Source organism: Mastigoproctus giganteus, chromosome 12 (assembly GCF_048544385.1).
Source record: "Mastigoproctus giganteus isolate SK-2022 chromosome 12, ASM4854438v1, whole genome shotgun sequence".
Lineage (NCBI taxonomy): Eukaryota > Metazoa > Arthropoda > Arachnida > Uropygi > Thelyphonidae > Mastigoproctus > Mastigoproctus giganteus.
In genome coordinates, this window is record NC_143586.1 from 62,321,307 (window position 1) to 62,335,431 (window position 14,125).

Sequence of the window (14,125 nt, forward strand, 5' to 3'; positions counted from 1 at the left end):
ATTTTCCACGGGCCATACATAAAATAAAACAATCTTTTAAAAATAAGAAATCAAATGCCATAAAAATTTTTATTTTATTCATTCATTTTTATTATATATCTATATCAATGAGATATTTGCTTTTCTTTGCGATCAGTCAATTTTTTTAAATCTACTTCAATATTGGTAGTTCTTGTGTATACTCAACCGCTGGCATGACCACCAGGTCAGTGGAGTTTACAATAAATCAATCTATACAAATGTTAATCATATTTAGCAGTCATGGGCTTGAACCCTGGTCCACTCAAAGAGTGCATGCTACTGCACTCATGCTCCTGACCACTCGGCTACGTCACATCTTAATTGATTTTCCAGATTTGCATCTGTTATTGAAGCTCAATTTATTTTTAATAAATTTCATTTTTGAAAAGAAAGTTACACAAATGTGGATCCAAAGGTGCTGACAATTTTTTTGTGCAAAAAATCTTAATTTGGGAAACCTTTCCACTGTCACATGTGTTTTAAAAGTTGATTTTGATATTGTGGCGTAAATGTGTTTTAATTCATTGTGGCACTGTAAATCAATTACTTCCATCTGCAGAATTTCCGGTTGAAGGAAGGGAAGGAAAGGTGGGGAAATGGTACATACGTGCTATAAAATTGTGTTATGTTATATAATTACATTATAAAATCACATTCATACTGTTAATAAGTGCGAGACTTAATAAGTCGCACACTAGTAAGACTGAATGTTTCGTCACCACAAAGAGTTTTTAACATTTCATATGTTTCTGTTTGCAGATTTTCCCAGTTTAAAACAAAATTTGATATTTGTTCATTATTCTAGTGCAAAATCGTGACACAGAACATTATACAAAAATGACTTCAAATAACCTTAAAATAACTGTTATGCAAAATCTACATCAAGGCACTTACTTTCCTTCAGGCTCAGAAAAATTTTCTCATATCCTCTCTAATTTCCATATTGCTGATTTTTCCATACTTCACATTCACTAGCTTAGTTCCTCCATATCATGAAGAACTTTTGACAGTAAGTGTGGATACAAATTCCCCATTCAGCTCATCAGCTATATCAACTGGGTCATTGATGGCATAGGCACCTTCAGAGCCAGGTGGGAAGGAGCAGCAGTGCGTAGCACACGCTTCTTGATTAGACTGGGGTTCGAGCCCGTCACCACCAAATACGGAGGATGCGGAAAGGTCAGGGAATGACCACTCCATATCCCGGAGCAATATGGCCTTAGTTGCTAATGCTCCTAAAAACCAAATAACAAATCATTGATGGCTTTCTCACATTTGTTATATAAGGGATTAATCAGATTTTCTCTCTTCTTCATATGTAAATATGAAGAAGAAGAGAGCAAAGAGTTTTTTACATATAAAACTTCTCACCTTTTTCCCTTTGCTCTTTTATCCAGTGATTTCTCAAACTTGGCCTTTTCAGCTAACATTCCTGTGGTATTTTTACAAACCAAGATATGAAGTGCAACAATAAAGTTCCCAGACTGGTGCAATAAAAAGAACACAAAGTGAAGGAACTCAAAGGTTTTATTTTTATTCAAAGTAATCACCACCTGATTAAATGCACTTAATACACCATTCAGTGAAGGCATCCAAAGAGATGATGTTCGTTCAGTGGTTATGTTTTCTCTGTGTTCTCCACATCCTGAAATCTCTTTCCTTTGAGGGCAGTTTTCACTTTGGGAAAGAGGAAAAAATCCACTAGTGCTCAATTGGTAGAGTTGGGTGGATGGTTGATCTGCACAAACTTCAATAGCCTTTGAAGCACCTGTACATAAAATGCAGCATTGACTTTCTCCCCTTTGGGTACAAATTCCTATTGAATCAAACCCTGTTTGTCAAAAAACGTGATCAGCATTGTCATGATCCTGGACTTCTGTAAACAAAACTTTTTGGACCTTAGTGTTGATTTGAAGTTTACTGCATGCTCAAACACTTTTTCTCATTGTCATATTGAAATGAAATGTTCATCTCCAGTTCCAGTAGAGTTGAGGAAATATGAAATCTTCTCATGATGGCACTCTTCATTGCTTCTGCTCATCTGCAAGGCAGGGCATCACAAATTTTGCACCCACCTTCCTTTTACCTAACTCTTCATGCAGAATTTGACAAATCATCTCCTTATTCATTCATACTCAGCTCATCAGCCATAATTCTGAGGATCAAATTATGATCTCTTGCAACAATTTCCTGAATTTCTGCAACTCTGTCCTTGTTTCGAGAATTTGACAGGTTCCCACTTCTTAGGTAACCATGATCATTCTCGCATCTGTCTTTGAACTACTTACACCATTCAAACACCCCCCTGCATGACTTAATGTTTCTTCACCATGAACAGTTTTTAAACACTTATTTTTCTGTTCCAGATTTTCCTAGTTTAAATTTGATATTGATTTGTTGCTGTATTGCAAAATCATAACATGGAACATTAATGCTGCTAATGGAGCTGGTTGTTGGTAGCAGCTTGCCAGCCTACTGGACAGTCTCTGTACTACCATCTGTTGGAGGAGGTTTGAACTACAATGTACCACTTCCATTTATTTTCAAATTCATTGAACATGACTGCAACAGCACCATTCTGGGAACTTTATTGCCACACCTCACATAACTATTATATGCTTTAGTGCTGTTCACTGCTCTATAACTGTTCCGTATTATCTTTTTTTTTTATACTGAACTAACCAATTCCTTAGTCAATCATTTTAGTATCATTTTTGTGCCTGTATTTTCTTAGTGGTGTATATACATTTCTTGTTTCAGTTACTGTAGCTTTTAAAGTTATTGCATAATTCAACTTTATTCTTACTTTCATTCTATCTTCCTAGTTGATAGAAGCCATGTAGCATCTTAGACAGTCATTGTGACTGTCTAAGATGCTACATGTGTATCATATTTCATGTCTAAGACGGTGCATTATCACTCCCTGTTAAAGGTTCCAATGCTGTCCACTTTACAAATTGTTATGATCACAGGTGATGATCAGGTCTAGAATATTTTTGCTCCTTATCATACCTTGTTCCTGTTTTTTATTTGTTTTTTTAAATCACAACTCATTCCTTCTCAGTACATAATGCTGTCAGATGCACTTCTACAAGTATTTTGTTCAACCAGTAAGAACCACTTGAAGATCTGCAAATGTGCTTCACCTTTGGATAGCTGTACTACTGGCTATCCAAAGATGGTATTTTATAGTTGTTGAGGGAGGGAGAGGAACAGTGAGATTTGCAGAAGTAGCATTGTCTTAAAGAGAACGTCTGTTGTTTCCCCAAAAGTTTGAAAATCCTGATCTAGATATCATATTATAATGGATTGAAATACAATATTTAAGTAGCTTTAATAATGGAATAGTAGTAGTAGTAATTACATCATAATGGTGAAATTGTATTGAAATACTAAATGATACTTTGTAATTAATTAACTCCCAATTTAAATTATTTAATGACCAGATGCTGTAGATGAAGAAGAATCAAGAAAGAGATTTAGCAACTTTCAGAAGAAAATTACACCATGGAAACAGATGTTACCTGACCTCGAAACTTTTCAAGATTTTCAACCACCCAAAAAATATCAAACATCAGAGGGATTAATAGTAGTAGCTTCACTCATTGATCGAGCTCCGAATTTAGGGGGTACTGTATCAAGAATCATGAAAGTAATGGTCACTTCAATTTACAAAATTGAAATGTATAGTTTGTAGTTATTTTTAATGGCATGATGTTACTAAAATAAAACAAGTATAGTAAAGAAATTTTATTTATTCATTTCTTCACAATTATTATATTTAATTAATTCCTTTTCTTTACTCAAGACAATATTATCATATTCATAGGACATAAGAACACAAGGAAAAGAAATTTATGAGTTTTTTAATTATTCATCATAATTTAAATTACATCTAGTGTGAAAGTTAACTGAAAACACTTTTTAATATTAATATCAATGTTTTCTTGGTCATATGAAGCTGTCTAAAAAAAAAATTGAACGACATCTTAATTAGGTGTTAGTTTATTTCATACAATCAAGTTTTTATTTCTTATTTTGTTAATTAAAATAATGGATATTTAATTTAAAGAAATAAGAATTTGAAACAAAAACTTTATTAAACATGCAATTAAATGCCTTTCACTTAGTATATTTGTTACAAACCTTTATTGTTTAAAATAAACATTTATTCCAACTTTTTTTACATATGCTGACTGTGGTATACAGATTCCCTCCCTATCTTTTCCCCATCTTCATGTACAATAAGTTCTAAATATTATATTGGCTATGTTTCTGGATTCTCTGTGGAATCCTATTGCCAGGTTCGAAAGATGGGGATAAAATCAGAAACAGAAATAAATTCCATTTCTGTATGCCAGAAATATAGCTGGTGTGCATTTGTGCTGGAAGTTGGGGGTCTGTGTTTTTCTCTAGTATAACAATGATTAACTGTAGTTACTACATGAATTTAACAAATTAGAGTGGAACAAATGTGGAGCCTATTCTGAAGATATTCTCTATACAGGCTGACCTCGATTAACGCAATTAATTCGCCCCGCGAGCGCATCCCGCAAAACGGAAATGCGTTAATCGACTATAATAATCAATAGGAAAAATTATAATTGGACCTTGACTTTCTGGAATGTCCATAAAGAATTTTAAAAGTACCTTTTAAATAACTTTTTAACTGTATACAATGTAAAAGATAATGAAAATAATTACGGAATTAAATATTTATTGCATAAAACAGCGGGCCCAAACTGAGCGCCGTGGAATATTTTAAATTTCCGAGGGAAGCACAGTGATACTCGACATCTGTCGGACACCGTGCAGACTATTAGCTCGAAGTAGTTCACAGTTTCAACATTTCTTATTAAGTTGTTTGGACCTAACTACTTAATAAACGGAACTGTTGGGTATTTCTTTTGGTCTAGGTGTGCTGTGAAAAAATTACTGAGACACTAAGGGCGCTGTGAACCAAGAAAGTTTGGGAACCTCTGACATAAAATACGCAATGAAGAAATGACTGTTGCGGAAATATTTGAACAGTGTTGACTTTCTCTTTTCATCAATCAATTTCCGATAGCCCGCAACAATCTTCTCTGGGCCCTGGCGAAACAAAATGTTTGAGGTTCTCTGTGATACGAAAGATTTCATCTAGTTCTTTTACCGTTATCTCATTCGCGATAACGTTTTCATCTGGCTCATTTAAAAATTTGAATTTTTAAATGGAAGTCTGCATTGACTTTATTAGCAAGAGACAAACAAGTAACACGTCTTCTTCCGATGGTTGATGGTACACACTGAGGCGGGCAGCAGGCAAACGTTTTTGTTTATTGCCCATTCGACATGCAGTAAGCTTAACTTGCGATTCAAATCTTTTTTAACTATTTCATAAAAAAAAAAAAAAAAGATCCTGTTAACTGGAAATTTGCATCGTGAAAAGTGTATAATTTTTTCAAATAGCGGTAACTGAAAAACGCGTTGATCGAACTCGCATTATGGGAGGCCTGGCTGTACTTAAGGATGTTTATAAGATGTGGAATTTAATTAATATTTCATTCAGAATCAGTAAAACTAATAAGAGTTAAACATTTACTTTGATTTTCAGTTAGCCAATTGTATGTAAGTTAATGAAAAGTGTTCCATGGCATCGAAAAGTCTCCTTGGGGAACTCCAGCTTGTTCACATAGTGGTGTTACTGTTTGCTATCAAAATTTTTTAAGGGCTTTGTTAATCTGATATTCAGACTTATTAAAAACAGGATAAATTACTAAATTTAAAAAAAAAGTGTCTGCATATGCAACATGTGGAATTATGTAGACATTAGTGCATTTGAGAACACTGCACAAAATATCCACATTTATCTGGTTCCACAGTAAGGATGGAACTCAGTTTTAACATGCTTTTATTGTACACAGACACTTCAAAAAAAAGAGGGGGGGAATCCATTTTAAAACCTTCCATATGATTAGCAATCACTGATATGAATTCTGTCGGTGTCATTCCACTGGCAATATCTTGATTTATGTTACTCATCTTTAGAAAAATTTCAAGGAAAAGTTCAGAGAAACTCAAGTAGTTGCTCTTAGTCACATTTGGCATAAAGGTCTTCTAAGCAGGCTTCCATCTTTTCTCAGACAACTTAAGAAGGGCAACAAGATTGGTGAGGAGAATGAAGGGATCCTCTTACTAAGACTAAGAGAGGCTTAAGTTCTGCAAATTGAAGCACCTGGAGACTAGGCACCTCCAAGGTGATCTGACCAAGATGTATAAGGCCTTGAATGGGTTGAGCACGCTGAATTCTGATGAGATTCTTCCACTTGCTCGGATTACAAACCTAAGGGGGCATAAATTCAAATTGAGGAAAGACAGTTGTAGAATAGATGTGCGGAAATTTGCCTTTAGCCAGCGGGTTGTTAATTGCTGGAACAAACTTCCATCTGTTGTTGTGGAAGTTGATAGCTTAAATAAATTCAAGGAGGAATTGGACAAACATTTAGAGGGAATGGTTGTGTGAATTTTTTTTTTTTTTTTTTTTTGGCTGATGCTACATAAGCTCATATTCTTGATTTCTTGCATCACATGCCTCTATTACTATTACCTCACTGCTTGTGATGATAAGTGGTCTTCTAACTTGTCACCGAATGCTGGAGTTTCCCAAGGTTCTGTTCTTTAACACTCCCTTTTCTCTTCTTTATATTAGTCACCTTATTCTACTGAATGGAAATACCATCCATATTTTTCTGAAGAAAGTACACTACATTTTGCTTTCCAAGTTGACACATTCTGTTCTGCAAAAACAACCACTTCAGATATCCACTTCCAGTTCCTTCAGTACTGATCTCACTTAAATCTGTTGTGGGAGAGAACTAAACTTTAGGTTCAGTGTTTCTAAAGCTAATCTTATTATTTTAAAAAAAGAAGTGTGCCCGTCTTCAACAGTACTCAGATTTCTAAACAAGATAACATTTTGTTGCTGGGAATAATCCTAACTTTTCTTGGCATAGGTATATCACAAGTGTTGCTTCATCCGCTCAAAAAAAATTATTTTCTCTTTCATTCTTGGTGTTACCTTACTTCTGAACACCTCTTAACTTTGTTAGAAATACCTAACTGTTATCTGACTTTGTACAAATCACCAATCCAAACTACTGTCAAATGTTTTATCCACATCTGGGTTAGTGACCTCAAACCTCTCATATGCTCCTGGATGCTGTCCAAAAAAAAAAATTATTCAAGTTAATTAATGATCCTTCAGTTGCAATTTCACTATGCTTTCTATCACACAGACTCCCTAGTCTGCTGTATTCCTTCTCTAGAACCATTTCCACGTGCACTGTTGAATTAGCATCTCTTATTGCAGTCTTTGGAATAAAGTGGCCCTAAAGAACTTGCAAGTAATGATTGGCATTCACTATGTCATTGTGAAGACTGATCCAACAAGTTCAGGTGCATTACACTGTACTTTTTTTCTGGATGCAAGAGTGCCTGTGATCTGTTTGGACATTCTCTGCAAACCTTACTGGAAGCTCACTGCTCTTCAATAACATTGCCAGCTTGATAAAAATTTCTCACAAAAAGCTTACTACTCAGCAGTATGTCATTTAGTTCACAGCTGATTTTGAAATTGTCTGTTAGCATCAGGCCCAGGTTTTGGAACCCATTGTTATCAAGTGGCCTCAACAGTGATGCGATTGATATACCTCCCTCCCCCTTCCCCCAACATGAGTATACTTGTTCGGTGGTAGTAGGAGGCAGAAACTGTTTATATATTATTTTTTTTATTTAAAAAATGTAAACATTTAATGATATATACATAAGTTTTTAAATTATAGACTTTTTTTTTTTTTTTTGCCAGCAAGTTTCAACTGCCTTTTGCTTTTTGTATATAATATGAATTATATACAAAAATTTTCTGGAATTTTAAAAATTTATTGAGTGAACGGTTGGGCTTACTAACGTAATCACCTTCAAAGTACCTTCTTTCTGCACATGCACACGCATCAGCCTTCCCGAGCTTGGAAACATTCTTTAAAATTTTTTAAAGACATACATAGGGCTGATTTGGTCTTTTCCTTGATATCATCCAGTGTAGCAAAACAACATCCCAAAGTCCCATTTTCAGTTTAGGGAACAGCCAGAAGCCAGCTGGTGCAAAGTCAGGGGGCAGTAGGGAGGGTGCTGCATCATCATTATTCTCCTAGTCACAAATTAATGGTGAATTATGCCCTCATCATGGGAAAAAAACAATCAGCATGACTTTGACATTGGATTTTGCTGTACGAGACTTCTTGGGCTGTGAGAACAATTTTGTATGCCATTCGGATAATTTCACCTTGGTCTCAGAGTCTTGGGAAACTCAGGTCCTGTATAAATTTTTCAGTTCATTTGATTGTCTGATAGCAAGCATGGAACAAACTTTGCACACATGCATCCCTAAATTTTGTGCCAGGACTGTGTACTGGGGCCTCTACAGACAGTCCAACTTCACAAGCAATCTCAACAGCAGTCATTTGCCTATCATTTCACATAAGTTCCTTCACTTTCATGATGTTTTTGTCATTTCGTGATATCAAAGGATGTCCACCATGAGGTTCATCTTCCAGGGTTTCCAGTTTGTTTTTAAAACAATTAAACCACTCATAAACTGCTGTTTTCTTCAAAGCAGCATCTCCATAAACTTTCTATAATGCTTGCAGCATCTCTGCAGCACTTTTCCCAAATTCAAAGAAGAACTTGATGTTAGCATGCTGTTCAAACTGTGACATTCCTCAACCATCAGCTCTAACACACAAGTGGAGTGGTCGAGCCAATTTCCACTCGGTATGCATGTGCACCAAACGCCAATGTCAGTGCCCCACAAAACCTTATGGCTGTAGTGCAAACTGCAAATACCAGCCTGCAATTGTGGGAACATGTACTATGCATACACTGTGATTTTAATACTTAAGTTGGAAACATTCTCTTAATTATAAGTTACCTTTAAGAAGCAACACTCTTAAACAAATAACATCACTGAAAGGCTACTCTGTTATTTGTTCGCAATATGAAAAACATCATGAAAGAGAGGAAGTAAAGACAGCATAGCTCTCTTTAATTTTAGTTAGTTTATTGTTTATATTAATTTATCCTTTTGATTTTATTACCACACTGGAAATAAAAAATTTTTTAATTATATGGGTGAAAGCCCAATTTTAATTCAAATATCATAAATTATATTTGTGATTGTTTTTTTTTTCTTTCCCACATTTATTTTTTAAAACTCGCTTTTTTAATAACAGGATTGTGTCGCACATGTGAAATATTCGGAGTTACTGAATACGTAATAAGTTGTCTGCAATATACAGAAGATAAGCAGTTTCAAAATCTAAGTGTTACAGCAGATAGATGGATACAGCTTAAAGAGGTATTTTGTGTATGTTAATTAGAATTTAGATTAATCATATCATATATAATTAAATTTAAATTAATCTTGTATATTTCCCCTGTAATGTTTTGTTCATTTACATTGCCAAACAGTTTATTAATCATGTATGTTTCTGGTTATATGTTCAAATGAATAAGATCATAAATTAATTTTCATTAATAATTATATGACATCATGAGAAATTGAAATTTGTTCCATTATAGTTCCATTTGAATGACTTCAAATAGTGAATAATAGTGATGACTACATTTTAAATGAGGAAATACAGAGTCTGCATGATATTCAAATTTTAAAATTGATTTGTGGCTGTGCTCCTGGATTTATGCTGGATTTTGTTTTCAGACCAAGAAGTTCAGTAATTTCATTGCTCCAATCCTGCTAAATCCACTCCTCTCCCCCTCCCCCAGAGGATTCAATATGAATCCAGAAATATAGCCAGCAAGCCACTTTGAGAATTTTGTTGCTAATAATGCTGTCTCCTAAAATGTATGGTGGCAAAATAAGATGAAAAAGTAGGAATGTTATGTTATTTGTGAATAATGTTTCAATTCATTTAAATTAAAATATCATATTAAAAACAGTGGAAAGTAGGAGTTTTACATGTAAAAGTTATCTACTTTTCACTTAATTACACAAGCATGGGTTTATGAACCTTGAAAATTATCCACCTACTTGTGAAATAAACTGTATAAGCATAGACTAAGAAGTTTGGGGCTAAAGACCTCAAATTATGGAAAAATTCATTAAACGAACAAGTTAGTGCATTGCATCATGTTAGTATGTAGTGAACCACCGAAGTAGGTGAAATGTGGTGAAACCAAGGTAGTACAATATCAAGGCAACTCGTGAAGGCATTCACAATATGAGATATAACAAAAACGATGCCATTTCACCTACTTCGGTGGCGCCTCCGTAGCCAGGTGGGCAGGAGCAGCAGTGCGTAGCACACGCTTCTTGATTAGACCAGGGTTCGAGCCCGTGATCACCAAATACGGAGGATGCGGAAAGTTCAGAGAATGACCACCGCATATCCCCGGAGCAATATGGCCTTAGTTGCTAATGCTCCTAAAAACCAAATAACAAACAAACCTACTTCGGTGGTTCATCCTGTACTAACATGATGCAATGCACCAACTTGTTCATTTACTGTATAAACATTTATTGGAAAAATTATATCTCGGATTGTCTCTCAGTTTCAGTATAATTCATTTAACAGTGAGAAATGAAATTGCGTATAAAAAAAAAATGTTTTACAGTGCATACATAAATAGGATAGAACTGTTTTTGAAAGTTACAGTGAAATATTTTTTTCAACTTTTAACTAAACTGAAATTGTAAATTTTTTTGTCAAATAGTTTTTGTCAAATAATAGTTTAAATAAATTCTTTTACTCTATGTCAAGAATTGTGTATTATTCTTCTTTTTTAAATTTCATAAAATGTCTAAATCAAATTACTAAAATTGGCCATATATTCTTTGTTATGCATCAGTACTATATTTTTGGTGGTTCGTTGAGATGATGCTTGGCGCATATTTTACTGCCACAGAATAAAACTTAATATGCTAACTTAATTTGATATTTTTAATTTCCCTTGTAAATGTGTAGTGCTTTTCTTGAATTTTTATTTAATATTTTTTTTCCTCTATAAATAGCTAAATATAGTATGATTTGCGGTGGCCTAGCATTAATGTCAGTATGAAAATGTATTTAAATATTGGGAGAAAGACTTTACATGGATATTCTATCATAATATTACATTATGAAAATTAAAAGACACTTTACACCACATATTAAAGCTGGAAAATAAATATATTCTCTCCAACAGATATGATATGATCAATTCCTTATATCAACTTCTGTTGTAACAACTTTTCCAAGTCTGCTATGGGGATTCCATTTTCAAGTCTGAAATAATGGGAAAGCTTTTTAGTTTAGCTGGTTTCAAAGACAGCCTGGCTTATAGCTTAACAATGGGCTCGCACTTTTGCCGACTTATTGATGTGAAACATCCTTTGAGAGGGGGGAACTACCAAGTAAATCTGATTGATCATAGAAGTGACATCATACGCAGCATCTGCCAGAGGCATTTCCCACATCACACCACTAGAATACTAGTAGTAGGATTAGAGCGCATGATGCATTTTTTGTGACTACTACAATATCTCGAGTTCTAACTTTTTGAATTTTTGAATAGTATGATTGCAAGTATTTGTCATAGACTGCAACAATGCAAAGATTTGTCAACAATTTCTTTTTTTGTCTCGCATTTTCGAGCTGTTTTGCAAACAGCTGCATATGTTGTTTCAACTAAAAGATTGGGTACCTCAACTGATGCTGTTTTCAGAGACATTTAGATACTTTACAATCGCAAGTATACATCTCTTATTGTACTTATAAATCCATTATATCTTGTCTTCCAGAAATTATGGAAATTTGTGAATGATCAATAAAATATTTACAATACAAAAGCTCTTTTATTTCGTAATTAATATATACAAAAAATAAAATATCTAAAAGAAATGCGAAGGATGTTTCACATAAAACCATCTACTGTGCATGCTCGGCAGATGAGCGACTTTATTCTTTTTTTTACCACAGGAAATATGATGGATACATTTTTTTCACGATAAAATTTTAATATTGTAAATAAAAAACATGAAATATTTCCCATATCACAAATAACATAACTATCACAAAACATTCCGCAATATAAAAATATTACATAAAAAATCTATTCTAGAAAAGGTACACAAAAATCACAGATTACACGAAAAAAAAAATTATTACACAAATATTCAAGAAAAATTTATTCTAAAAATTGCCATCTGCAATTTACTTTTTTATGAATTGCTTTCTTAATTGAAAAGGGAATTTCACTTGATTTTAAAGATAAACTGTCTTTAACAAAATCTCTAAAATCATTAGTTTTTATTTCATATTTTATCCAGAAAACTTAAATTTCTTATTTGTTTTTCACCGCTTTGCCACCGATATGAAAGTTCTTTCATATTCCATGATTTCCAGTAGCATACATTTAAAATTTCTTTCAATGGCATCATTATTTTCTTTATTTAATATAAAATCACTCTGTTGCATTAATAACTTTAAGGATAAAACAATGCATTTAATAACTTGTCACAAGGTAATTTTTTAGTGTTCTTACTTTCGATTTTTACTCCTTCAAATTCTTTCCACTTCAACATGCTCTCAAATTTAGCTTCATAATTTCCTTCAGAATTTTTCAAATTAGAAATAGCATTGATAGTTTGAATAATTAATTTATCTGCTTTTGCCATAGTGATTCTGTAAAGCTTCTGAAAGGTAAGAGAGCTCCTGCAGGATGTCGACATCCTGCACTAATGATCGACCTGCAGGATGTCGATCATTAGTGCTAAATTGTTAAGAAACTCCAGATTAAAAGTCGGTTTAATAATCCAGAATATTTAACTTCTGATTCAAAATGTTTGCACAAAGCGGGATAATTCCTACAACCCGCAATTGCTGTCTTCAAGGTACATCGTAGCCCGAACACACAACCAATCTTTATAGTTTCCCCATCAAGTTCTTTAGCAATCATCCTTAATTTGCACCGGTTTTTTGGAGATTGGAGATATAATGCATACAGGTTTGTTTGTTTTTTTTTAATTATTGCCTGTATACCATTATATTTTAGAACATTTTCTGCACAGTGAAAGCCTCAATGAAGTTTCAAAATCTGCCAACATTTCATATTCATAAAGTTTATGTAATATCTTAGTTGCCTCAATCAGTTCTTTGAATACTGTGCAAAATGTCAGAATTCAGTAGCTGAATATCCATGAAGATGGAGAAACTTGCTGGAAGGCACGGATCACTCACTTCTCCAAAAAAACGTACGCCCGTTTGTCGGAGTAAAGGGGAAACTACAACACAGGTTCACCGGAGGCTATTATCCATGTCTTGAATCTTAATCCTCTGGATATGGAAAGCATATTGACTAGTGCGACTTCTGGGCATGTGACTGCATAGGTTTTATGGACACCACTAACATTGTGAAACTATAATCCCTTTCATCCTTAAATCGCGCTTTCTAATTACCTAAATTGCCTAAAGGTGAGAACAATGCATACAAAGCTGTCTCTCATTATCCGACCATTATATTGAAATTTTCTTCGTTCAACAAAAACTATTTTAAATGTAATTACCAGGGGGAATTCAAAAAAATTTGTTATAAAGAATTTCATTAAACAGAGGACCGACTGTAATTAAATCAAATATGAAGTAATTTTAAAATATATAACTGGTCGATTGTGGCATTAAAATGCTGGGGATGGGGCCCGCTCCCCCTACTGTAGTTTCGACTCTGGATACTCAATAATTGCATTCAGAATTTCATTTGTAAAATAAATGATCATCTCAACAATGGTCTCCAAATTTTCAAAAAAAAAAAAATAAATAACAACAGTGGGCTCCCGCGAGCCCTCTATAGTTCACCACCGGTCTTCACATCTTTTTGATTAGGAAAGATGGTCTCTTAATATTAACAAAATAAAAAAAGAAACAAAAATAATTATGATAATGATTTAATATTTTATTATTAGATTATAAAAGAGATAATGATTTATAAAGAGATAATAAAGTGATGAATGACATTCACACTATAATTAGTAAGTAACTTATAATAACAATTTTAGTGTAATTTTTTTTAATAA

At 33.7% G+C, this 14,125-nt stretch overlaps 1 protein-coding gene across 1 annotated transcript in view; it reads left to right on the forward strand.

Annotated features, from left to right (window-relative positions):
• The window catches only part of LOC150077103 (tRNA (guanosine(18)-2'-O)-methyltransferase TARBP1), a 110,351-nt gene that overhangs the window by 94,697 nt on the left and 1,529 nt on the right, over positions 1 to 14,125 (forward strand). The window contains exons 21-22 of the mRNA XM_090385785.1: positions 3,468 to 3,650; positions 9,288 to 9,412. Coding sequence (XP_090241911.1) covers positions 3,468 to 3,650; positions 9,288 to 9,412 — 308 coding nt within the window. The remainder of the gene's footprint in view (positions 1 to 3,467; positions 3,651 to 9,287; positions 9,413 to 14,125) is intronic.